The following is a 25,660-nucleotide window of genomic DNA, read 5'->3' on the forward strand; positions in this document are numbered from 1 at the left end:
GTCCTTGGCCAAATAAGTCCTTGTCACCCACTCCTGGGCAGCTGGATGGACCCTGGCTGGCGCCAGCCACTTTCACACCAGGGGCCACAGTTTGACAGCTCTCCAGTGTGCAAAAGCACTGTGGAATCCTTGAGAAGGTCATGCTTGAAAATATAAAACATTTGCTCAGTGCCCGTAACTGTGAAGGGAAGACCCTTTTCAGGTCACAATGTCCCTCTAACATCTAAAGATCATCCTTCTGTGCTGCCAGAGCCTGGGTGTCTCTGCCTCTGCACAGGTGTGCAGCACACACCCCCTGGGCAGTGAGGAGGAGGAGTTGGGGAATTGCTCAAGTGGTGGTGGTGAGGTGAGGTAGCTCTGAGTCAGGCGCTAACACACCTGCCTGCCCGCTCCCGGCAGCTTAAAGCACAACAAGCTGCTTGGCTGAGACTCCTCTGTACCCACATTTCACACCTGGCTTGGACGCGGAAAAGACCACCATGGGGCTGTTCTACAGTAGGAGCCAGGTAAGAAAACAGGAGGCTCTGCAGTGATCTGTGCAGGCATCCCCTTGGCAGCAGCGGGGACCTGCTGTTGGAGGTGGTGTTCCACCTCCTGTATCTTCAGCTCTGAGATTTCTTCTTTAGCACGAGGGCTGAAAACATTTTCCCTGGGTTTTGTGCCTGCTTTGTGCTTGGGCCTTCAGGAATGCAAGGACTTTAATGTTGGAGTAATTTGACTGTTTTGAAAATCTCCAGTTAAAAAAAAAAAAAAGCTATTTTCTTTGTGCATTGCTGTTGTCCTTCGCTTCCATCCAATTGGGCTAGGCAAAACAACCCACTGAGGAAAAATGAGGGGATATCACTGATGTCAACGAGTGTGTGGGGAAAGCCAGGAAATGAATATTATTTGAGGTGTTAAGTATTGCTGTCTTAAAAATTGTGGGAGTTTTTGGGCATAAGGGAATGAATTGTGACATATTGTTACACATTACTCTATGTATTCATTGCAATGATATTCCCTGGTCTATAGGTAGTGTGCATGAACTGGCTCTTAGATATTTTTCGCATCCCTACGTAGTTTTGCCTTTTTTTTTTCCTCTCCTCTTGATTGTTGATTTTTATTTTGTTTGTGTTTTTAAATTGATTTTTATTATTTTTTTTAGTTGTTTTTGATGTTTGGTTTGGAGGGGTTTTTTTTAGGGGGGAGGAGGGGGTGTGTATGTCATTTACAGCATTAACTGTGAAGTTTCCCCTCCTTTCATTCCTCTAAAAAAGATAATTACCTAGGGAACAAAATATCTCACCTTTAGATATCTCACATACTTTTAATTAAGTATTGTGTTTGTCTGATCTTTGCTTAGGATGAGAGAGGATGACAAAATCCAGCCAGTTTCCTGGCAGGTTTGTTAAATGTCTTTTGATAACCACTTAGGCTTAGGTGGTTTCCCAAGATTTCTATGGATACTTTCCTGTGACTTTTGCTTGAAGAAAGATTGCATGAGCTGAATTATTCTGAAAGAAATAATTACAGAGTCGTTGATTTCACTGCCCTCTTTTGGGAAGTTTGGGATTGATCTCTGGAAGACACTTTTTAGGTCCTCATTGTCCTAGAGTCAGCAGTGCTCTACGTCAAACATAACAATGGAGTTATGTAGCTATAAACCAGCTGACAAGCAGCATCGTTACACCATGATATCGTTACCAATTCCTGCCTTGCTAGATTATCTGCTCTTTGTTGTGAAATACAGCGGATATACATGACAACCTTTGAACATGCGCAGACCAAGATGTGTCTCAGCTGTACTAATCACACAGCAAGGCTCACTATCATACGTTTCTCTGTGATTGGATCGTAAGAGTCAGACACCTCAAGCTGAGGGTTGCCACAAGTTTCCTCAGAATGGAAAAGGGAGGACATGAGAGGTTTGGTTTGTGACTGAATGTACATTTTGGGTCTCTGGTCACGCCTGGCTGCAAACCTAGGAAGGAGGAGAAGACAATGCCCAAGGAAGAACCTCAGTTCAGAAACGTTTTGAATGGTTGGAATTGAAACACTTAATTCGCTACTGTCTCTGACTGTGCTTCTCTTCTTTCTCTCTGCATGCTCATCCCACGCATTTTGTATGCTGTTCAACAGGCAGAACCCTCTCCATGCAACTTGCTCACCGTAAAAATTATACAGATGAAAAATGCCAGGAAAGCAGACTTGTGTGAGTATCTCTGCTATACCACTGGAGCATCCATGGTGCTTGTAAAACTACCCCAAGTATAACCAAGTGTCACAAACCCTACAGAGTATTTATAAAAGGAGGGAGAGAGAATGCATGAGTGTAGTTTGCTGAAGATGTGGTAGTGTAGTTAGAAGATATTATTTATTCTTATGTCTTTGCAAGTGTAACAATGAAGTCTAGCCACCAGTTGTAGTTCAGAAGATGTTTGGACAGAATGCGTAAAATCTTTCACGTCTGAATCTGCAAAGAAAGGTTTTTTTATTCACAGGAAAGCTGCAGTAAGAAGTTTAGATGGGGAACTTCTTTTTATGGTTCCTTTTTACAGTAATGTACACCCTGGGCCTATCACAGAATATTTAATGTGAGCTCAGGACTTCATACTTGACATCTCTCATAGACTGTCAAATTTGATTCAGCTGTAGGAACAGCCATGTTTCAAAACTTAGCTGAGGGCTCACACTGTTAGCTTTTTCTATTCTTAACTATTTTTACAAAATGCCCAGGAATTATAGATACATAAAAGTTTATTGATGCTCGATAAATACCTGAACTGCAAAGCACTAGAAAAAAAAGGTGTGAATGACAATCACTTCCAATCTGAGGAGATGGTTGATATCTTGCATTTATTCATTTATACAAATAAGGTCTGAATTCAGAAAGCAATTCAGGAATAGGAACCAGACCAAGCTAAATTTGTTCAGTTAAAATGATGCAAAATGACATTTATTTGGGCCTTTCTAAAATGATTTGCTTTGAGTCCTGCTATAGCTTCTCTAGACATAAAAGGTATATGAAGAAGAGTTTCTCACTCTGATTATTATTGAAGTAAGATGCTTTGTTGTTGCTGAATGTATGGGGAAGAAGAGTCTCTACGAACCTTCCCACTGGACTACCAATTGTGAAATGCGGCAAGGAGGTTTGAAGCTCAGTTATAGGCTGGAAAGAAATCCCTTGCTACAGCTGAAAACTTATTTGAAGGTACAAATGTGCACTCGCAACTGAAAGAAAGAGGTGTGGAAAACTACAGCCCTTTGATATCTCCCCCATAATCATGTTTTATTAAACCATCTGGACGATAATGATCTTACCAAACTTCCTCTCCACCTTTTTCTCATCTGGACCAGTGTTTTCTCTTTTTGTCTTGAAACTATTTTTATTCTGAAGGGAGTTTCCTATGATTTGATGGCGTCCTTCCCAATACTAGGAAGTTTCTAGGGCTAAGGACAGGTACTGAAATACTCAGGCATTTCTGCTTCCTAGTCCAAGATGTGTCCCAACAGCCTGTAAAGCTGCCGAAAGGAGCAGTATGAATGACAGAGGTGCTCTTGGAACATGGCACAGGGTCTGGAGTAGCAGTAAAACCACAGCACAGTCTTTCCAGGCTGAAGTTGTTCTGCCTTACACTATGAATTGTATACTGGATGTTATCTGCAAAACAGAATGACAGACGTTCACCACCAACATTGACAAGCTGTCATCTGTTTGAAATGGTAGTATCAGACAAAATATTGAGGGAAAAATTTTGCACAAACAAACAAAAAGAAGTACAGGCAAACATTGAATGCTTTGCTTGTTGGGTACTTCTGTCATGTGGGAAAAGAAAATCATACCAGTCAGGTCACTGCCTAACTTATGCTTAATTGTTCAATTTGGTTTTGATTGACAGCTGCTTAATTCCAGTAACATTTGATTTTGCTGAGTATAAGAATTGTCAGATGCATTTCTCAGAAAGATCTGCTTTTAAACCATTTTAGGACATAGTTTTCTGTGCAGCCATACTTGAAGTCATGTATTTCAATGACACACTGTGTATCATATAATATATACCTATATTACAAATGTATTCATAAATTAATTTAACCTCTGGTTAAACTCACTGGCAGTATAAAAGCTTAGTACAAATTTCATGTTGGTAACTGTAAGTGACTTTCACTGAGAAACAGCAAAATTGGAGGCATAAGATAAAAAATGTATCACATACATGAATCAGCAAAATTTTGTACAGAACTGGGGGAATACTGTTGAGTTGTTTCAGTCATCTTTAGAGTTCCCTAGCTTGACACAGCCTTAGGAAACCCAGAAGCATGTAGACCTCCACCACCCATGATGTAGATTTCTTTACAGTACCATTTTCCTAACACTGATATTCTTTTTCCCTCATTTTTCCTTTTCTATCTCTGTTTTTATCACTTTCCTTTTCCTGCTAATTTTTCAAGGTAGAACAAGTTGGCAAATGTCACCTATTTCTTAGTCATCTTATAGCTTTTTAACATATTAAATCAGCTCCTTCTATCTCTCACCAGTTATGTCCATCCTTCTGTTTGTGAAATGAATCCCATTTTATTTTCTCCTCTCAATATCCATTCTTGCACTAGGTTTCTGTAGAGTTTTTGGATCACTTTGTTTAATACTCATCTGGTGTTTAGAAGGTCTTCCAACCTGGTCCTGCAGGTTGACATCATTATTGGTTGATCTGCTCCATTTTCCAGGTAATGGAGATGGGAAAATTCATCCATAACAACAGACTCTCAAAATCTCACTAACATCTCCCATGAAATAATCTATTATACAGGACCTTTAACAGAAGTTCAGTGCATAAGGTAGTATTTTTATTTAAGACAATTTACGTCATTTCGTTCTGCTTTTTAAACTCTGAATCTTTTTAATGCACCCTTGCATTATTCTGTCTCTTCTTCCCACTAATCCATCAGTGTGTAAATTATAACGTTATTTCCACTTGTGTATTAATGCATAGCTGATATAACTGATACCAACTGTTAATTTAGTGCCTTGTTTGTGTTCTCTGCATTCCCCGCTTCCCACTGTGCACACCCATGTCCCCATCAGACTCATTAGGCTCTTGATATTCCTGGACTTGTGAACACCTGCCAGTTCCCAGATTTGGGTGTGTGTCCCATCTGCATCCTGACTCCCTAATGGGATGAGACTTGGCTTTGCACCAATCCAACCCACCTTTAAAAATACAGCTTTTTCTGCAGAGAATTTCAAATTTCAAGCTCATCCTCTCACAGTTCTTGGGCAACACCATAACTCCAGAACAAACAGAAGAACATGTCTTTCCGCAGTATGTCGTTCAGCTTGGGAACTCCCCACGGCAGGAGATCGCAGGTGCCAAAAGTTTATGTGGGTTCCAGGCAGAGGCTGGACAAGTTCATTGAAGAAGAATCCAGTGAAGGTTGTGTTAGGAAGTCTCTGAATCTTAAATTGTGAGGACTAAGAGAGTATTATATGATGCTTGCCCTCTTACACTCTTCCTTAGACACCCGCCACTAAATGTCAGGCATGTTCTCTTCTGGCATTTATGTCCATCCCTAAGAAAACTAAAGATCCTTCAAAAAAAAAAAAACCCCAAACAGGCTAAAGAACAAGATACTGGAGAGAAACAAAATCATAAAGTGGAATTAACAAATGGAAAAGGAAACAAACCAGTGTTAAAGGTTAAACAAAAAGGTAAATGTAGGCAACTAGATGGGGACACTGAGATGAGCAATTTTAAGCCATTATTTCCTACCTTCTGAAAACATCCAAGAGCCCTTAGTTGACACTGCCTGTGGACCTTGGGTTGAATGAACCTTGACTGGTGTAGAGTCAAAAATATTCTTCAGAATTTTCTTAGTAAGAAAATTCTTTTTTTTTTAAGATTTTATGGATTTTTTTTTAAATTAGGCTTGTTAATTTTGGAAAACTCCAAACTTTGGATTTTTTTTTTATATATATATATGGCTTATATTATTTTGAGTGCAATGTTTTACAAAATTAAACGTGTTTTACATTTTTAACAAAGAACACATTTTACGGCATTGCAGTAGCAGTTCTGCCACATATGAGATCAATTAATGGAAAGGCCCTTGAGATCCTGAATAGAAATATACTCAGTGAAATACATTATTTTTTCAGGAACTGCAGTCCAATGTGATATTTATTGCAGGAACATGCAGACTTCCTCTGGTGTTTTGTTCTTGCACTGCTGTTATTTTTTCATTGTTATTTATTTCTTACTTCACCATTTAAGCAGCAGCAATTATGTACCAACAGTCTATTGTTGCAGGTGCTGCTTGAAATCCCATTATAAAATAAGAGGATGGGGACTGATAAAGCCTGACAAGGGAGAAAACAGGAAAAAAGTAAGGATATTTAGCAACATCTCAGCAAAGGGATGTTTTAAGGAGGGATGTAAATGAGACTGTTTTAGGGATACTTGTAGGGTGCTCCACCCAATATGAAGGGCAGGGTGGGAGAAAGTGTGAAAGCTTTTTATTGAAATTTAGCTATTAGGAGGTTAATTCTGAATGCTCCCTGGAGGTAGTAACTGATCTCTCAGGACTGAACGAATTCAGATAGTCTGACTGTGAAGGGCCTTGAGAAGGAAGATGTTTACTTTCACAGAAGTAACCCGTATTCTTATTTTAAAAAGAATATAAAAAGTTCCAATGATCTAAATTATCTAATATTCTGCGTTCTAGAAACAGCAATGCCTGCCTGTCCACCCACCCTCAGCCAGGTCTTCGCTCTGCTCCACAGTGCGGGAGGAAGAAGAAAAATGCTTTACTCAGCTGACGGTGATAGTTTATATTTTGTGACATGGATGAGTCCAAGTGTGGGAAAACATGATCAAGCAGATCATCTGGGCAAACAGTGTTCAAGACCACATTCTTGGTTCAGAACCTTTCAGCACAATAAGAAAAATATACCCTAACAGTCATGAAAAAATCTACCCCTAGAAATAGCCTCGATGTGAGCACTTAAAACCAGTCCAAGAGGAGGAGGGTATCCAGGTTTCTCCTCAGGTTACAGGTGTGCCAGAGGTTGCGTCTGATAGCGGCAAAAAGTGAGCTAGAATCAAAATTAAAAACTTTTGGTTTAACCTGGTTTGAGTTCGAGCTATCTATGAGGAAGGTGAGATTTTAGCTCAAGCCAGAACAGCTGATGGCCTGCTCCTTGGGATGCAGGATGGTGCTGGGGCTATGGTGGTTTTTAGCATGGTTCATGTTGCCGTAATGCTTTCTAATGGTAAAGCACAATTAAGATCCAGTCCTGCCACTATCCTGGAAGATAATTAGAAACCTAGTGTAATAACTGGACGAGGAGACCATGCTTTCATAAATACCTGCTGCCACACCTGCTTTTGGCAGGATATTGCCCCACAGTGATACCACAGCTGCCACACCAAGCCTGTCTGACGGCTGCTCATGTGCCGTGGTGGAGGGGAGGGACACAACAGGCTGCTGCTGTGAATCTGTGCCGTGTGTATCATGCGTGAGCATAATCACTGTAGTTAGGTGGTGGTTAGGCTTACGTACCAGAGTAATGATGATTTGCTTGCGTGTGGCTGTGTACGTGGAAAGGCACTTGACACAAGGCGGTGGGATGTTGTGGTGCGACCGACTGGTTTGGGGCCAGGTTATGCTGTGGAGTGCCAGTTCTCACATCTGCTCGTACCTGGAGCTGGTCGGGCAGAATACAGGCATGGGATATATGAGATGTGTAAAAAGGGTTTCTGGGTGTTGTAAGAGCCTCCCTCATAACATCTGAGAAATACTTCACGAACAAGAGGCGATTAGGTTTCAGAGGACACCTCTGAAGTACCAAAGGCATCACCAAACACATTTTGCAGATGGGAAGAGGGAAGGATGCTTGTTTAGGGGCTGTGTCAGAGGTCCCCCAGAGAAAGTCAGAGACCTAAATAAGAAGTCAGGACTCTGCTGTCAAACTAGTTATTTCTTAAAGCCGTACAATACAGTGGAGTAGCAGACAGGGATCACTCACAGGAAAAAAAAAAAAAAAAAAAAAAAAAGAAAAGAAAAGATGGACTTTTGAAATAAAACTTTGGTCTTTGCAACAGACGTAGTCAGACCATGTATTGGTATTTGGGAAATGCCAGTGAAATAAACTTTGGATCACTCTCAGACTTAAGGCATTTGGGTCCTTCTGATCCTAATCCCTCTGGGGACAAGAGCTGATGGCAGTCTTTGCTAATGTCAGTCTGGACTTCCCAAGAGTCAAAAAAGATTTTCATACAGGTTTTCCTGTATGCACACAGAAGTCTGGGAGCTATTAGGACTGTTAGAAGCTCAGGTGATTTCTGTGTTTTGATTTTTTTTTAGAGTTTATATATCTTTGTGTATACCACAACTACCTTCATCAAAGTTACTCTTTTTTTGCTCAGTTACTCAAGCAAGGATGACTTAACTCTCGGTGGAGTCAGGGGGGGAAAAAGGCTGGCTTTGCTAATTCTTCAGTTACGTACGGAGTGCAGTAAGTGGCCAAGTCAGTTATTCTGTGTTTCCCAAAGTCAGGTCTACCAGTAAAACTAAGTGGGACAAGACTTAAGTCTGTTCAGACGAAGGTGTGTCTGCTATGCAAAGGCAGTAATGCTTGAGTGGGTGGTATTACAAATAGAGGAAATATAATGCTAATGATGGGACTTATGGACAAAACTTCCCCATGCTATCTTTGGCACTTGTGTAGGTTGTCATCCCTAACTAATAGATCATGTTCTGTAGGGTGATCATCCCTGACTTTGGAGTGTGGGTCCACAGGATTGTTAATATCATGATTCATGTTTGACTATTATTTCCTAATAACGATTACAAAAAGTATTTGCAGGCACATTATTCTCACGTTGGAATGAAAGTGCTTGTTGATGACAAAAGCACTACAGACTGCTGCTAGCCACTGTTTCATGCTGAAGCTTTGGCCTTGAACATCCCTCACCTACGATGGAGCTCTGATGGGAAGCCAAACTTTACAACTGGCCTTTTCAGCTTAGAAGGAAAAATAAAAACACTAAATCTGCCATACCTACATCTGGAGACATTAAAATTCATAGGTGAACTTTACGACCTGAACACACCTCTAATTGAAACACCAAAGCAATGCAATCTTGTGCAAAGAAGCAACGTCAGCTTGCTCTGTGGTGGGAAGCACAGACAAGTGTTCACCTGCACATTAAGTGTTGCAAATACCTTTACTACTCTGGCTGAGGCACAGAGATGTGAGTGAAAATAATGATGTTAAGCAATATTTTTTTATACAAATTTACTGACGCAAACTCTGCCTTGGGACAGCTGCTTTCCAAAGCAAATGTTATACCATCAAACTGTTCAGCATTTCAATGCTTTGCTTATATGTGCTCATTTTAATCCACTTCACAAAGGATTAAATGCAATTTATCTACACACATCATTAATTTTTTTTTTCTTGAAATATTTTCCTTGACCAACTCTGCTGCTGAGCTCTATGGTGCACATGTGTCTTCCCTTCTTTAACTTTCCCAAAGGAAAGAAAGCAAACTGAGATCAGGTGCCTTGGTGGAAGACCTGCCTTCTGTGACAACAATGGGGCTTCATGGGAACCTTCAGTGCAATGAGCTCCTGCCTCCACCACGTTGGCAACCAGACGTGCTAGAGAAAAGAAAGGATGCTCCGAAGGATGGGACTCACAGAGCTACCCCAGGAACATTAAGGCATGTTCATGCCTACCTGTGGAAGCCCAGTATGTAGGGCCTGGGCTCTGTCTATCTGGCAGCCCCCATCACAGCTGCTGATGTTATCTGCTTCATGTTCCTGACAGGCAGCTGAACCACTCATGGTACCCAGCCCTGTGAGACTGCTCTGTCTGTGTGAGTCCTTGTGCACATGGATGGCTCTTCAGCATTAAAACCTGGGAAGACTGACATAAAGAGACAGTTTGGCTATGTATCTCTTAGTGAAAGAATGCAATGTAACTGCGTATTTTGAATGTTTACTGTTTTTCAGCAATTAAATATTGTAGTTCTCAAGAAGAGCAAACTGCCAGGCTTGCTTTCACAAGAGTGAAGCAAGGTGGTTGCCTAGCACTGGCTTGATGATACCTTAGCTAGCATCCTGGCCTGCATTCTGCATGTTGTCCTGTGTATGGAGCTTAGAAACTAGTACACCACAACACCTTAAGGGGTACTAGGTGTGTTTCATCGGTCTGTTGCTTTCCTGCTCTTCCACAGTAAGCCAGTCTGATTGCTACGTGAGCCTGAGCCTGCCAACAGCTTCAGTGCAGCATTTCCGCACCAAGACAGTCCAAAACAGCAAGAACCCAACATGGAATGAAACCTTCCACTTCACGATTCAGAGTCAAGTTAAGGTAGGAACATGGCTATCCCTAACAGCTATTCTTACCAGATATGAAACCCACCGTATAGGCCTTCCACTCTGCGGGTGTTTCTGAATTCCCTTACGAAGTATTCACACTCTCTCACTCTAGCTATTTAGTTTTTGATGGCTGGATGAGACTGTATCTGCCTGCATGGTTAATAAAGTCCATGGAGACCAACTGAAAAATTTCTTTATTTTCATTCTTGAACTTCTTGCCCAAGTTCCTTCAGCTAAAATTAAGTATCAGTAGCATGTTATGTTTGTTAAACCTCATACGATCTTTTTTCTTTTCCTTTTCTCTCTTTTTTTTTTAATCCCAGAACATTCTGGAGCTAAAAGTTTGCGATGAGGACAACATGACTCAAGATGACCATCTCCTCACTGTTTTCTTTGATGTCTCCAAAATCCAGCTTGGAGAAAACATTCAGCTATGTTTCCAGCTGAATCCACAGGTATGGATAAAATTCAAGGACAAAGCCGAGGGGATGTCTTCAAGTGAGAATGTGCACATTATCTCAGCTCCCCTCTCATGTGTCCCATAATTAAGCCTTTCTTACTGTCCCTTTAGCCACCTGAGTATATCCACCTGTTTCAGAGGCTGACGTGTTGCCTTTTGGGTGCTGGTTCTACAGACAGAATTGGCCAGCATTATTGGACTTGATTGTCTGATTGCTGTCCTTGATGTCAAAATGTCAGGTTTACCCCAAAAATTTTGCAGTTGGAGCTGGTGGTTCTGAGCTGTGCTTTATGTTCTGCTAACATAAAAGTAGCGATCTACAGTCATAAACTGTAAATCCAATGTGGCATTCAGCTTATTTGGAAAATGAACATAATGCTTGAATATCTGAACTATTTGAAAAGTGACTTTTTCAGTGGGTTTCGATTTCATATGGCTGTGGGTGAGGGCAGGGTGCTTTGGATGTGCTGAGGGATCAATGGGGGGTGTGAGAGCTTATTGGGAGGGGAAGGGAAAGGGGAATTGCAGGTGGCCTGTGAAACAGTGGGAGTGAGTCTGTGACTGCAGAAAGGGGGAACAACAGCCAATGGGCCCTGCAGTACGTATTACATTTGTTCTGCAGGCTCCAAACTAGGGGTCTGCTAAAATAATGGATATATTAGAAGTATGTGACACTAGATCTATGGAAGATACAACATGAAGAAAATTGAATCTGTTGCATATGCAGTAACAAAAGGTGGACTCTGGCTTATAGAGACCCGTGAATAACACAGACTCATGTAGGGTATCTCTCTTCACAGGAGGACCAACCTGCAGTGACTTCTTCATTTTCTTTTGCAGGGAAAAGAGGAGCTGGAAGTTGAGTTCACAATGGAGAGCAGGTGCGTAAGTCCAAATAGGCGATCAACAGAAATGCCAGCCAGAGACAAAATGTTACTGACACAAAACATCAGTTTACATGAGCAGTCAGTCCTCTAACACTGTCACCATCTGAATAAAGTAGAGGGGAAGTTTGGGTGTTCAGGAAATGTTTGTGTAGGGCATTTAATGGAGAAAGGGTGCATGATGTGTGTGCATCTACACCGGGCATCCAGACACACAGAGAAGATATAGCACAGATACTGATGGGAGCAGTTTTCCGTGATGGCTACTGCTCACCACACTGTGAGGGACATTCTGCACAGGTCGCAATATTAATTTTTCAAGCCCGTCTTACTCCTTATTGTAGGATGTAAGATGTTTGCTTTGTCATTAGCATGTGGAAAAATAAAACTTGGAGTTTGTTTTAGTTGTGGAAATAGATTAAAATATATGTGTTTTTGTGCTGACTGTATAGTTAACGTAGAGAACAGGCATGTAAATTAGTTCTAGCATTGCTGTTGATTTTTAAGTTAAATGGTTGGGGGTTTTTTTTGTTTGTTTTGTTATGGCATATTGGATGAATTCACCAGCTTTTCAGCTCTGATGCCCCAGGTTTGAACTGAGCAGTATAGGGCAATAATGTAATTATGCCATCCCTGTGTAAATTTGCTTCAGTGTGTCAGAAAATAATCCTGTCTAATACAGTGGGAGCTCTGCCATGCAGCAGTTCTCCATAAATAGTTTGAAGTTCAGACGCAAGCCTGTGAAAGGCAGGTTTGATTCAGTGTCCAGCTAGTGTCCAGAGAGCTAGCAGCTCTCTGATGCTGTTTGCCCACGCTACCCATCCAATGTCGGATTTTTGAAGTTAATGAAATAATGATTAAAGAAGAGTTTTTAAAAAAAAAATCAAAACACCAACACCCCCTGCCTCTCTCTCCCCCACCAAAAAAAGTGCTGTAAAAAGAGAGTGCTCATTTTGAATTGATTGTTTTCCATTTTGTCTTTCAGTCCGGATCCTCCTGAAAACATTGTTACTAATGGAGTTTTAGTGGTAATTTTTATTTCATAATCCTTTCCCTGCCGTATAGCAATGCTTGTTGCAAAGCTGGTATTAAAGGTGCCAGGCCATTGCTCCATAGAGTGGGATGAAGGCAGCAGCCAAGAGGCCAGCTAAAGCTGGTGTTGGCGTTGGCTTTCCCACACAGCCCCTGCTAGTGACTTGCACTGGGAGAGGCTGCCCTGGGAGCTGCTGCCAGCGTTCACTTCTGCCCAAACCAGGCTGGGCTCAGGCACACGACACCCCTTCATCTGCCTGGGGAGAGCTGGGCCTCACACCTTGCCCAAGGACCTTTCCTCTGTGGTCAGTCCTCCCCCAGGCCCTTGCTGGGCCGCTTTTCCAGGTGGAAGCAAGCAAATCCCTTCTCTGTCCTCATCACACAATCTATAATTCCCCATGTGGAAGCCTAATGACGCATCCTAGATCTGGTTGAGGGTTACAGACTGGCACCGTCTCCCCCCAAGATGCGTGCCCTGAGGCCTCGCACTCTGCGTATGCTCGAGGGACCAGCTGAGGCCGCGTTGTGCTGATAGCGAACACCTTTTTCTCTTGTCCTGGTTCTCTCTTATAGGCCCGGGAAGTTTCCTGTTTGGAGGTGCAGGTGAATGGCGGGAGACTGAGGAAGGACAGTACGGGTAAGCCTTTTGCTGACTTACGGAACAGGTCTGGATGACACTTTATGGCAAGAAATGCTCAGTGTTTTACTCTTGAACACCCTGATTTGAAGTTATTTAAGATGCAAGACAAAATCTTGCTGATGCCAGTGGCCTGTGGAGGAGGCTGTATTTTGCCAAAAATACACAGGTTATTACAGAATGTGGGGTGCTGAGCCATATGATCTAGTTTCCCCACAAAATACTTTCCTCTATAATAACATCTTGTCAGACACTTACAATTTCGTCAAGTATTTGTGCAGGGAATTGAATTTATTTAGTCCTAAACTGGGGCTAACTCTTGTTATTTCTGGATTCAGAGACAAAGAAAACAGGCAGAATGAGGAATGGGCCTTTCTTATGAATTTATCTTCTTAAAATGTCTTTAGGCATAACAATATAAAACATGCCACTAGGTAAAACACAAGACACCCAGTATATTACCGGACATATATTGCACATTTTAAGCAGCACATCACTAGATACAGAGTCCGTGCTTGTGGACTTGTGTATCTCCTATGTAATTTTTAAAACTTCTGACTCTGACATCTCCTGATGGCCCCATCCAGCAAGCTTCTTAAAGCATGTGAGTGATCCAGTTGAGCTCACTTTTCAAGGTGAAGAAGTGTGTTAGATGTGGCTGAAAATGCTTGAGTGGGATAATTCTTCCAAAGGCTGATTATATACCTTTGAGTGTGTAGATTTACAGAGTATATTTCACTTTGAATGTGGGTTGATTTCATTCTATATAAGGACCATTTTTTAATTACTTGAAGAGACATATCTGGGTCTTAGTACATAAAGGCCAAAACCCACCAAACTCTATTTTTGTAAGTGCTAAACTTATTTAAAAAGAAGTATTACAGGTTGAAGTAAAGGAAAACATGATAGAGGGACTGAGATGTTACTAGTTTCAAAAAGAACTGTGCTCTGCTACTACTACTATTTAAAAAAAGATTTATCCTAAAATTTTGAAATTTTTAAAGTACCTTATTATGATACCAGAATAATATTTTAGTACCACATACAGTCTTATTTCTGAGGCACTCTGAAAATTTCAGACTTTCAGGGAAGAGTGCTTTTTCCCCAAAAACTGTTATTAGCTGTGAATAATTATCTAATTAATAGAGTGGTGGCCTCAGCAATCACTGTATATACGGAAGTGCAATGGTACTACAGCTACAGTTACTATATGGCACATTCTGTACACAAGCTCTAAAGCCGAAACCCAAATACTCAGATAAGTGAGTCTATTTATCCTATAATTTGGGTATCAAAATGAAGTCATCACATAAGGAAAACATATGCTACTCTGCAAAAAACTTTTTCCTATTTTTTTAATAACTTAAGTTGTTTGAAACTCCTTTGCTTCAGACAGAAAGTTTGCGTTAACTGTGGATGGGTCGTACGAAGGAACCCAGACCCACACTCTGAGCTCGTGCCTCTGCCCGACCTCCCCGTCCAGGTTCCACTACATCAAGTATAATCAGGCAGCACTCACTGTGGCTCTACCGCGGCGGAGGAGGCTCAGCAGGGTACGTGATCGCTACGAACACGTAGCTGGCTATTCACAGATTCACAGAGTGGTAGGGGTTGGAAGGGACCTCTAGAGATGTGTTTCTTGGGGTCTGTAAAGCTTGCATGTGTGTGCAAGTCTGTGTATGCAGGGAATTGGTAAGTGCATGTATGTAAGTGAGGCAGGGGAGACTGCTTTTACTTCTTTTTGTGTAATAGTTAACTGTCATTTCTTTTAACCCGTTTTCCCAGTCTATATCAAGTCAAAATGAAAGGGATATGAACGCATCTGTGACTCTAGCTCTGAACTCGCTTCCTATACAAGAGAAAATAACAATAGCAGAGGTGAGAACAAGTTTGTCTTAAGATAAAACAGCCCAACAATTGGTTTTGGTGGGTGATGAGAATCTTACAGTTCAGTGATTCAGTTCCTGTCAGACACGAAGCATGCTACAGTGCAAGGTGTGAATGACAGTCACTCTACAACTATGCAATATTTATTTTGTTTCTTTCGCTTTGCATGTGGTTCCAGGCATGCTGTTCAAACCTGTTCTGAGTTTAAATTCATTTCCTCAGGACGTATCTAATATCTTCATCAACATAGTATGCAAGCTAACAGTCATGGATATTACATTTAAGACATATTTCCAAACAGAAAGCCTGAAACAGAAGATAAAACTGAGAACATTCACATGGCTGTGATTCAGGTGCTCAGCTTTCAATGACCTTCCCAGAAAATGAAGGTTAAACTGGATGTTCAGCTATGAGAAGCTGAGGGGTCATAAACCCACCTAGCTTGGGGGAACAGCCCACTTCTATTCAACCAAGACTGTACTGGAGGTCGTTATGTCTCTTACAAGCCAGAATGTTGCTGGCAAGATTCTGCAGCTGTGTTGCTGACTGCAAAGATAGTAAAACTCAGCCCATAGATGGAGTGGGGGAGGAAGGCGCAGGATTAATGACCTGAGCATGCTTACACTGTTTGTATTGCGATTTTCAGGACAGGACAATTGACTTGTACACAAAGGCAAATGAATGGTAAGTGAGTCTCCAGCAAGACCTGATCCTGTAACTGGGAGACATTTACACCTATGCAAAACATATTTGAAATCAGCAGAGGTCCACGCAGGCTCGAGTTGTAAGCAGCTGGTGTGTTCATCTTTGGGTTGCAGGCTTCTATTTGCCAGGCTTTCCTTTTTCAGTGATGGAGAATTAAATCGTGGGTCCCCTTTTCTCCAAATTTCCAAGCTGTTAGTGCAGCTCAGTAAGTAGGTCTCAATATGTGTGCACTAATATGCCCACAGATGGAGAGAGCAGCTCCACAAAGAAATCAGATTTCTGTATTATACAAACAAAATAACACCAAGGCATGGTAGCTGTTTCACTAATCAACCGCAGTGCCTGTTGACAGTGCTTATCTAGTTACAGGCACATATGGCAGGCACTACTGAAACTTGAAAAATGAATTATATGAGGAAATAAAACCAGAAGTGTGCTGTAGGAACCTTGTTACCATACCAGGACAATATGTCATATTCTGCTCTGCCTTCCCATTTGCATTCTTGTTGGCAGCTGCAGCAATTAGCAGAGGCCTGCCTGTGGTGTTGCTCTTCCTCATTTATTACATTATACTGTCCACAAACTGGTCTACAGACACCCACAAGCATAGCTGGAGTTGACCATGGCAAATAACAACATAATGATATTTGTACCCTGGTCTCAGGACTCAGGGTCTGTGTTTCAGGCCAAGAAACCTAGATGCCCGTCTGGGGTTTGACCTGTGCGCCGAGGAACAGAATTTCCTGCAAAACCGGAGGAGGGTGGTTGCTGCTGCGCTGAAGGATGTTCTTCATTTGGAGGAAGATCTGCAAGAACATGAGGTAACCAGAAAAGGCACTGCTGGGGTATTTTTCTCTCCTTTCCCTCAAGCCTGGAGATGACCAGTGATTTCTCACCGCAATCCAGGTGAGGAGTGAGGACCTATGTCCACAGCTCCTCCCCCTCCGGGGCACTGTTTGCAGCCAGGGTGATCTCAGCTGGGGAGGTCAGCAGTCTGCCTGCATGGGCAAAATTTCTATTTCCGCTTGGATTTCAAGTGAATCGTTGGAGGGGCTTCAAACTAATGAGTATGTCGTGTTTTTAAAAAATCCTTCCTGAAGTGCCAAGATACTCTAGTATACATGACAGGGATGTCCAGCAACTTGTATTATTTATATCTCAGAGCAATGTTGCTTTATCTCTAATTTACATGTTCTGTTTTACTAGTGCCTGGAGGTTGCTTTTGCATGTCTGTCGTTTTTTGACATGGATGTGCCTTAATGCCACTTTCCCACCTATGCTTTCTGCCCTTTTTTGTTTTGAACAGGTGCCTATAGTGGCCGTGACCACAGCAGGATGTGGGATAAGAGCACTCACTGCCATGTATGGCAGCATTTTGGGTCTTCAAAAGTTACGCGTTCTGGATTGCGTTTCATACATCACTGGCTCATCTGGCACAACATGGTGAGGGGTCATGTTGATACTGTTGTTTGGATCTTGTTGTGTTAAGCAAACCCCATGCTTTGTCTAGGGTTTTAGATCTCGGCGAGGTTAAAAGGAGTCTGTTGAGTTATTACTTCTGTCTTTCGTCTATGAATGTCAGAGTCACCCATGGAAGGCCTACTGTGCATCGTACATTTGGTGTCACTGAAGTAACTTACCCCTAACCAAAAGAGGTGACTTCATTGGAAATGCAAACATCCTTCATCCTATGCAAAATGATCCTTTATGGTTATGTACTGTTGGGCAGAACAGCATAGGCAACTGCTGTAGCTGCTTGTGTTAGATTTCAGATCAAGTGATTTTTGCCTTGTTGCTTTTAGACTTGTATTTCTGCTCAAAGAAGAGAGTAACCTAAAGATAAAACAAAGCTCTGAAAAGTGTATCCTCTGGGTTTCAAAAGCATCTTCTTCATTTCTTTCTGCTTTCCATTATGTTTCCTGCCTGCAGGACAATGACTAAACTGTATGAAGATGCTGATTGGTCACGTAAGGATCTTGGAGAAGTCATTATTGAAGCTCGGAAGCAAGCATCAAAGTGCAAGATGGGGGCTTTTTGCTTGAGAAGTCTGAGGAATTATTACAGAGAACTGAGCCAAAGGACTCAAGCAGGACATAAAACATCTTTTATTGATTTGTGGGGGCTCATGATTGAATCCATGTTAAATGATGGGGTAATGTCTATACTTCTTTCTTCTCATAAAGTTGGTGATTTGATCTTTATGACCATCATGAGAAATTAAAACCCTAGGAAGAGACACCTGGCCAATAACATTGTACTTGGTATGTAGGCAGAACAACACTTATTTACATTAATAACTTGGAGACATAGTGTATGTCTACACTGGAGCCTAAAATGTGATTGAATGTAACAGAAATCCCCAGACTAGCTGTAAAGTAACCAGCAAGTTATTAACATTGTAACTGTCCAAGAAATTTTGGAGGTTCTTAGTTCTTTTTTATGAACCCATGCTTTTAGGTCTCCATGGCTACAACATTTATTCAAGCTGCAGTCATACCTTGAATGTAATGCAGATGTGCCCCACATGTAGTTAGTGCATTTTGTGATTTAGTGATGAGAAAATGTAGAGATCTAGAGCTCCTGAGACATGTTAACTACAGAAACTGTGATTTTGCAGGTACTTTTCAGCTACCTTGGATTTGATCTCTCAGTAATTCCTGTTCCTAATTTTGTTGTAATAACACAAACAAAACTTTCCATGTAAACTAGAAAACTGAAGATAGAGGAAGAAAAAGCTCTTTTATTTTAAAACTTTGTAAATATTTTGTCAAGGTGAAACAAAATGAAATTGTCTCACTTCATATAATATTTCACATACTATTTCTTGCCTCAGTACTACATAGCAAAATTTGCAAGAACTTAATTTGACTGAAGTACACTCAAAATCTCCATTTCAGGTACAAGTTAAGTTGTTAGTATTGGGCAGCGCAATCATAGAATATAGAATGGTTTATTTTTCCTGTGTGGATGTTAACTTTCAATATGGTTTTCAAAAAAATTCTTGACTAGAAGGTTCATTAACATCCTGCCTTGAAGTACTCATGTTTAACAGGTGAAGTATGTGATAACAGCTGGATTACCCAGATCTGTCCTATTTTTTTCAATTACATTTAGGAATAGAAAGTTATAACAGCACATGAAGCACCTTCTTGCTGTTGTGGTATACTGAATGTAGAAAGTGGCTGGGTATCTTACCAACAATTAATTCTGTTCCCATTAATTTCTTGCTCTCTATTATTCAAGCACATGAAAATAAATTTAGGTGGAAATTCAGGAAAAAGATATGCCATATTCAGGCTTTATAAAGACTAAATGTCTTTAGGGAATTGATTATCAGCTAACCGCCTTTTTTTTTTTTTTTGTCCATATCCAGAAATGTCACCACAAACTTTCTGATCAACGTTGGGCAGTGAATCAGGGTCAGAACCCGCTGCCCATCTACCTTGCTCTAAATGTCAAAGACAAAGTTACCACCAAAGATTTTAGAGGTAATATTTCAATTCTGGAAAAGAGCTGTGTTTTTACCTGGGGAGATACAGCGTGGGGATACTGTAAATAATGACGAATCGTTTTAAATTCTCACTCCAAGCCAGGAAAAATTCTGTTCAGATATGTAAAGAATAACTGGGAAGCCACAGGATAGACAGCAGCAGTTCATTATTTTTAAGATCTCTTGGCGGGTAAGTGCTTATTCAGACATTGACTTCAGACTAGTAACATGACATAGATCTGACACTGTCTCAGAAACAGTATTAATTCTTAAAAGTGATTCACTGGAGATTTAAGTTTGGTTAATGTGTGTTTTTCATGGTTGGCTAAAGACAGTAAAAGCAATAGAAGTCAATCTGTGTTCTAGTCCACCTTCCATGAGAAAACTTCCCACTTCTTAGATAAAAAAAAAAGAAGAATTTAACTTTTCCCCTAGCCCTGACATTGTTCTTTCACAAGCCTGTGGGCAGTGCGATAGAAGCAGCTGTCAGCGGGATTTGCTCAGGGCATGTGATAATCCAGATCGCCTGTAGGAGCTGATGGCCTGAAAGGTTTGTTCCACGTCTGGCGACTCAAGCATCTTCAGTAGCAGAGCTAATATTGTTGGGGGGTGTGTGTGTTGGCAGAGTGGGTGGAATTCACGCCATACGAAGTGGGCTTCCTGAAGTACGGCGCTTTCATTCGTGCAGAGGATTTTGGCAGTGAGTTCTTCATGGGTCGCCTGATGAAGAAGCTCCCTGAGTCCCGGATCTGCTTCATGCAAGGTGATGCACCAGCCTGGGGGAATCACAAGATTTTAATACAAACGCTAATGATTCTGGAAATTAGTCCCCATAAACCTGTTGTTCTGCATGTGACAGCAGAGGTACTGAGTCAGTCAGCTGAAATTCAGCATGTTTCCCAAGACTCACTCAACTGCCCTTCCTAACAAATGTGGTTTTATCATTTGGACTAAGATAAAATGAAACTAAACCGAGAAGTAAGTTATGTACCTTCATGAGTGCTTTTGAAGCATCACCATTTCCTGTAGCTTGCAAAATATTTTGCAAGTTGGAAATCCATCATACTTTGTGGAATGAAGGAAATGTTGAGAAGAAATAAAGAGGGCAAGAAAGAGGTGAACTGGGGAAGGAGCTGGCTGAAAATATTTCTTTTTCAAAGGAAAAAAGGAAATGAAAATAGAAAAATGACAGTGTAAAGATTTTCAAAAAAGAGTGTTCCAGGTAAAACATAGCAAAGGGAAAAGACTTCAAAATTTCTTCTGAAATAAGTTTGCCTTCTGAATCATCTCTACCACTGAAATAATTGTCTTGACTTATGCAAAAATTAGGTAGAAATATGAAAGAGTTAGAGAAGAAATGTGGAAGGAGCAGAAGGCATTTTTAAAAATAACTTCCTTGTGTTTACCCCAGCACTACTTATTACACCTCTTCTACTTCCTAGGAATGTGGAGTAGCATCTTCTCCAAAAACCTCTTGGATGCCTGGCATGCAGCTGACAATTCAGAGGACTTCTGGCACAGGTGGACCCAAGACAAAGTGACTGAAATAGGTACATCTCAAGTACCCTTTGACTTATGGCCTCCCTCCTCCAGGCCCCTCTAATAGGGCAACTGTGCGCACATCTCTCATTTTTTTAGTTTTTCTGCCATTTTGGTGCTCTCAGCCTTGGGATGTGGGAGACACCAGGAAAATCAAGTGATTAAATTGTTTTGAATGCTTTGCTTAAATAGTGGTGGTGTTATTTGAAGGAAAGGCATCATCTGACAGACCCTGATGGAAAGGGATAGGGATGGATACATAAGATGGTCCCTGAAGTGTTGTGTTTAAAAGGCTTGGAAAGAAGAATTTCTGTCAGAGACTCATATCAACTATTTGTTAGCCAGAGAGAAGCTTGAGTGTTTCCTTTCCAATATCTATTTGCCCTGCACAGTGCATCCCTCCCTCAAAATCTGACCAAACTGCAAGATTTAGCAGAGGTCAAAGGAATTCAGTGTAGTGGAGCTCTATTATGCTAGAGAGGGGCAGCTCTGTACTGAAATAATATTCCTTGAAAATACTCAGGAGCACCTTCATGTTAAAATTTAAGCAAAGCTAGTGATTTCACTGTGAACAAACTTGGGTCATATTTCTGTCGACTGAATTTTTGGAGAACACCCCAACCTCTTATATTTGGGTTTATATAAATAATTTGCAAGTTTGTAATGAATTCAGCTGCCCACACCCAAACAAAATTGAACAAACTGGGTTTGTTTTAAGTAAAGATATTTAGTTTAAAAATAAAAAGTTGAAGTTTTTCTATTGTTTTCAAAATAAGCATGGAGTTTCATGTTTAACCTACATGGAATCCAAAAGCAATAATCCTCTCAGATGTATAAATAAAGTTTTTTTCCTTTTTTTTGTTTGCTTGGAAAAGTTAATTACTTTAATATGTATCGAAATAATAGGTTTTTCTGTGGCAAAAATGTTCCTTTAGTCAGACATAGCCAGCTGGGATTTAGAAAACAGAAATAAGTTTGGTTTTGTCAAGAAACTAATCAGAATTCACAGTAGACCATATGAAAAAATAATGCAATGCTGAGAGCTGTGAACATGATTACTGTTGTTACAGAAGAGTCACTGACCCTTTCTGCACCTAACCCCCTCTTAATTATGGTTATAATTCAATTGTGTGTCATTTATCCCATGTATCTCTAGAGGAACAACCGGACTTGCCCGAGAAGCCGTATGAGATGGCTACATGCATGTTCACTCCTACTAGTGGCCTCTCCACCTCTCTCCGGGATATCTTGACGGACCGCCCTGCTGTCTCCAAGTACCACAACTTCCTGAGGGGCTTCCAGATGCACAATGAGTACATCCAGCAGGAGCATTTCACAAAGTGGAAAGGTGTGGACACCACTGCTTACCTACACACCTCAGTAGTCATCGGGGTGGGCACAGGGTCTGGGATTTAGCAAGGGGCGTTTGTATGTTCTGAAGACAACTTGAGCACATTTTGTGGTTAGTTGTCAATGCTTGCTGAGAGGAGGAAGAACAGAAGAACTCCTCACATCTTTGACTTCCAGTAACACAACTGTTAGATTTTTGGGTCTTGAAAGTCCTCTTTGGGATGAAAATCAGTGGGCTGGGGCTCTGTACATAGGGAACACCTGCCTAGGTTTAGGTGCAGTTTGTGGGTTTGCAGACACCAAAAAAATGTGAGTGGAGACGCTGAAGCTAAAGCAAAGGGAAAATCCTGGATGGAAGGGATGTTCCACCTTCCTTTTGCTTTCTATCTTGGCAGATGTCTTTCTGCTGTGTGCTAACAGCTCTGGATCTTTTGCTCCTTAGATACTTTGCTAGATACCTCTCCTAATGACCTGAGAGGCAACTCAGAGCACCTGGAGTTGGTGGATGCAGCTTTCTTCTTTGAAACCAGCTGCCCACCCCTTATGAGACCTGAGCGGAAAGTGGATGTCATCATACACTTAAATTACACCGGTGGATCGCAGACTTTGGTGAGATGTCTCAAAACTGTCTTTGTTTAGTAACAGCTTTTCATTTGTTTTCCACAACTTTCAGATAGGTGTCTGTAAGATGTGAACTTAGTGGAATTTAGTAACATTGTGTTTCCAAACCTTAGAAGAAGAAAGGAAATTCCCAGAAGAAAATACCTCTATTTTTCTCAAACTACTTTTGAAATAGCACTAAAAGCTTCACCAGTGAAATACAGAGCAGCACAGTGAAGTTATGATGGTTGAGCTGCAGCTTCTATCACAATTAGATGTAAGATTTACTAGCACAAATATATCTGGGAAAATTTTCTGTGATTCAGATGCTGAATTTAACCTGCATTTTCCTTAAACTGATAAGACTTTGTCTTTTAATTTTAATCTGTGATTTTTCTAGTTGTCTAAGAACAACCTAGTAAGTGAAGAGTTACTTCATCTTTATTTTTATCTTTTAATAATTACAATTTTTCTCCTTGAATACTGGGCTTGAAGCAAGATATCAAATGCATTTTCTATGTTTGCAGAAATCTGATTTGGTTAAAATGGTTATAGAGATTTTGAAGTGCTATTCACCACATAAAAAGTTAGATTTAGACTTCCAAGTATAGACTTGTAATTGTAAACCTGTCCCTGAAGGGCACTATAGAGAGCACAAAGTTCACGGATTAAGATTCTATTCTTTCTTCAAGTGGAAGATACTTTAATGCTACTCTTACACTGTAATGCCACATGAAAAATATGTTTGCCTGTGCTGCAGCTGAAAAAGAGCATCTATAATAACTTTTGCTATATTTATTTTTGTACTCTGAAGTCTTTTGGGAGTATTTAATTCAAACAAACTGAGGTGGTATTTCAGTGTTTTGTTAGGTAATTTAACAAAGTCGGTCATCGCAAATTAGATGAATGCTTTTAGTGTTTTAGGTCTAAAATATGTTAGCTTGAAATGTCATTATTTCTAAAATTCAAGGTTTTAGAAATGGGTAAGCTGGTTTCAAAACCCTGCTAAGGTCTATTGAGATCAACTCACAAATTATACTGCAATATATACAGATCATTTGACTGTGAATCTTACTATTTTTGACAGTTTTGTTTAGATCTACTTTTTTTCTGACCTTTAATTAATATTGCTTTATAACATGCTGTGAATTAGTCTGTTCCCAGATCATATTTCTATTTTAGATACATGCCTTAGTACATATTTAAACCCTCTTTACCATCTTGGTATTAGGTGTTTTCCTGTAAGACTATTTACAAATAACTTCTAAGGCAAGAGAAAAACAGCCCCTGGGGCTGCAGGTGCTCACTTTATTGCTAGTTGTCCAGTGCTATCAGTCTACTTCGTGCAACCTGGCATGAATTACTGAGCTTTGGCAGCATCCTGACCTTGGGTATCTTTTCCATTCCTTACACTGCTGCTGTTGGGCCATGACCAGCCCTTGGAGCAGTCTTGCAGATACTTCTCTGAGCAGGGAATTCCATTTCCCAACATTGAGCTGAAAGATGATGAGAAGAACCTGAAAGAGTGCTACATGTTTGATGGTGCAGACACACCAGGAGCTCCTCTGCTGCTTTATTTTCCATTAGTTAATGACACCTTCCAAAGATATGTGGCACCTGGTAAGTTAACAATACCCAGCTAATTTTATTGACTCAATAAACTTTCTTGCTCCTTGGGTGTTTTTAGCTCATCCCAATTAAAAAAATCTTTTTTTGGTGGCTTGTTCCTACTAGCAAATACATTGCCAAATGGGATGACAAAAACTGTTCGTAAAATTGGGTAAAATCTTGTGCATAAAATTAGTTAGAAAGGGGGTTCCTCAAGTAGTGAAAAGGGAACTAATTTACTCTTGTGGTCTCCACAAGCTTACTTTAGCATTTAGAACAAAATGTGTTTTTCAGATTATATATTTTTATGAGAGTCAGATCTAGAGGAGAATGACGTATACAGTATAGAATGGTTCTATGGAGGGCCACTGTGCTTTCTATTTGGGCTGTTTAAAGTGTTGGTTATATATGCTGGGAAATCAAAGCAAGAGTACATAAACTAATACAATTGCTGTGTCCTTTTGGGCTAGTATTTGAGATGCAGGCTTTTTTTTTTTTTTTTTTATGATGATTTCCAAGGCTACTAATATTCTGCATCCTCCTGTCATACCTCCATATTCCTTTTCCCTTTAGTATGCATTCTACTCAAGAACCTGCAGGGTAAGACATGAGCACCTGTGACCGCATAAAATGACGTGCCATGAGCTGGCCAGTAGAAGGTGCTGGTTGCAATGGAATGATGTTTAGTGACACTTAAAATTCCAACAGTCTTTGTTTAGTAGTAGATTTTTCCGAGATCATACCACTGCACTTGTCTTTGTAGCAAGTGCACCGGTGATCTGCCTAAATTATGCCTGATATAGTCCATCCAACTACCGAAATTCTCAAGGGACTACACAAACACCTTCCTTTGTTTTTCCCCCTTGACAGGCATGTCACGTAGTGCTGCCGAAATGGAACTGGGCAAGGTTGATATCTCCAGTTTCTGCTCTCCATACTCAACAAGAGAGGTCTCGCTGAAAGCAGAAGATTTCAACAAGCTTCTGAAGCTGACTAATTACAACATCATGAACAACGAGAACGTGATTATTCAGGCCTTACGCATGGCTGTGGCACGAAAGAAACAAGCTCTGAGCCAGTCAGGATCACAAGCACAGTCCTCTGCTTGA

The 25,660-nt window shown here is 40.8% G+C and overlaps 1 protein-coding gene across 1 annotated transcript; it reads left to right on the forward strand.

The window, feature by feature from the left end:
- Positions 1-479: 479 nt before the first annotated feature.
- On the forward strand, positions 480-25,660 carry LOC104515571 (cytosolic phospholipase A2 epsilon-like). Its single transcript, XM_010159593.1, has 20 exons — positions 480-506; positions 2,119-2,191; positions 10,215-10,351; positions 10,683-10,814; positions 11,660-11,700; positions 12,689-12,731; positions 13,309-13,372; positions 14,765-14,925; positions 15,158-15,250; positions 15,906-15,943; positions 16,629-16,785; positions 17,271-17,407; positions 17,894-18,116; positions 19,338-19,452; positions 20,080-20,217; positions 20,897-21,004; positions 22,150-22,341; positions 22,786-22,952; positions 24,380-24,563; positions 25,422-25,660. The coding sequence occupies exons 1-20, from the start codon at positions 480-482 to the stop codon at positions 25,658-25,660; spliced, it is 2,469 nt and encodes an 822-aa protein (XP_010157895.1).

The sequence above is a fragment of the Eurypyga helias genome, unplaced genomic scaffold (assembly GCF_000690775.1).
Source record: "Eurypyga helias isolate BGI_N326 unplaced genomic scaffold, ASM69077v1 scaffold969, whole genome shotgun sequence".
Taxonomy (NCBI): domain Eukaryota; kingdom Metazoa; phylum Chordata; class Aves; order Eurypygiformes; family Eurypygidae; genus Eurypyga; species Eurypyga helias.

Excerpts from the sequence above, each read along its gene's own strand:
- LOC104515571 (XM_010159593.1), top strand. The coding sequence starts at position 480 with ATGGGGCTGTTCTACAGTAGGAGCCAG. Across the intron at positions 10,352-10,682 it reads CGATTCAGAGTCAAGTTAAG|AACATTCTGGAGCTAAAAGT; the intron begins GTAGGAACATGG and ends TTTTAATCCCAG. Across the intron at positions 22,342-22,785 it reads GCATTTCACAAAGTGGAAAG|ATACTTTGCTAGATACCTCT; the intron begins GTGTGGACACCA and ends TTTGCTCCTTAG.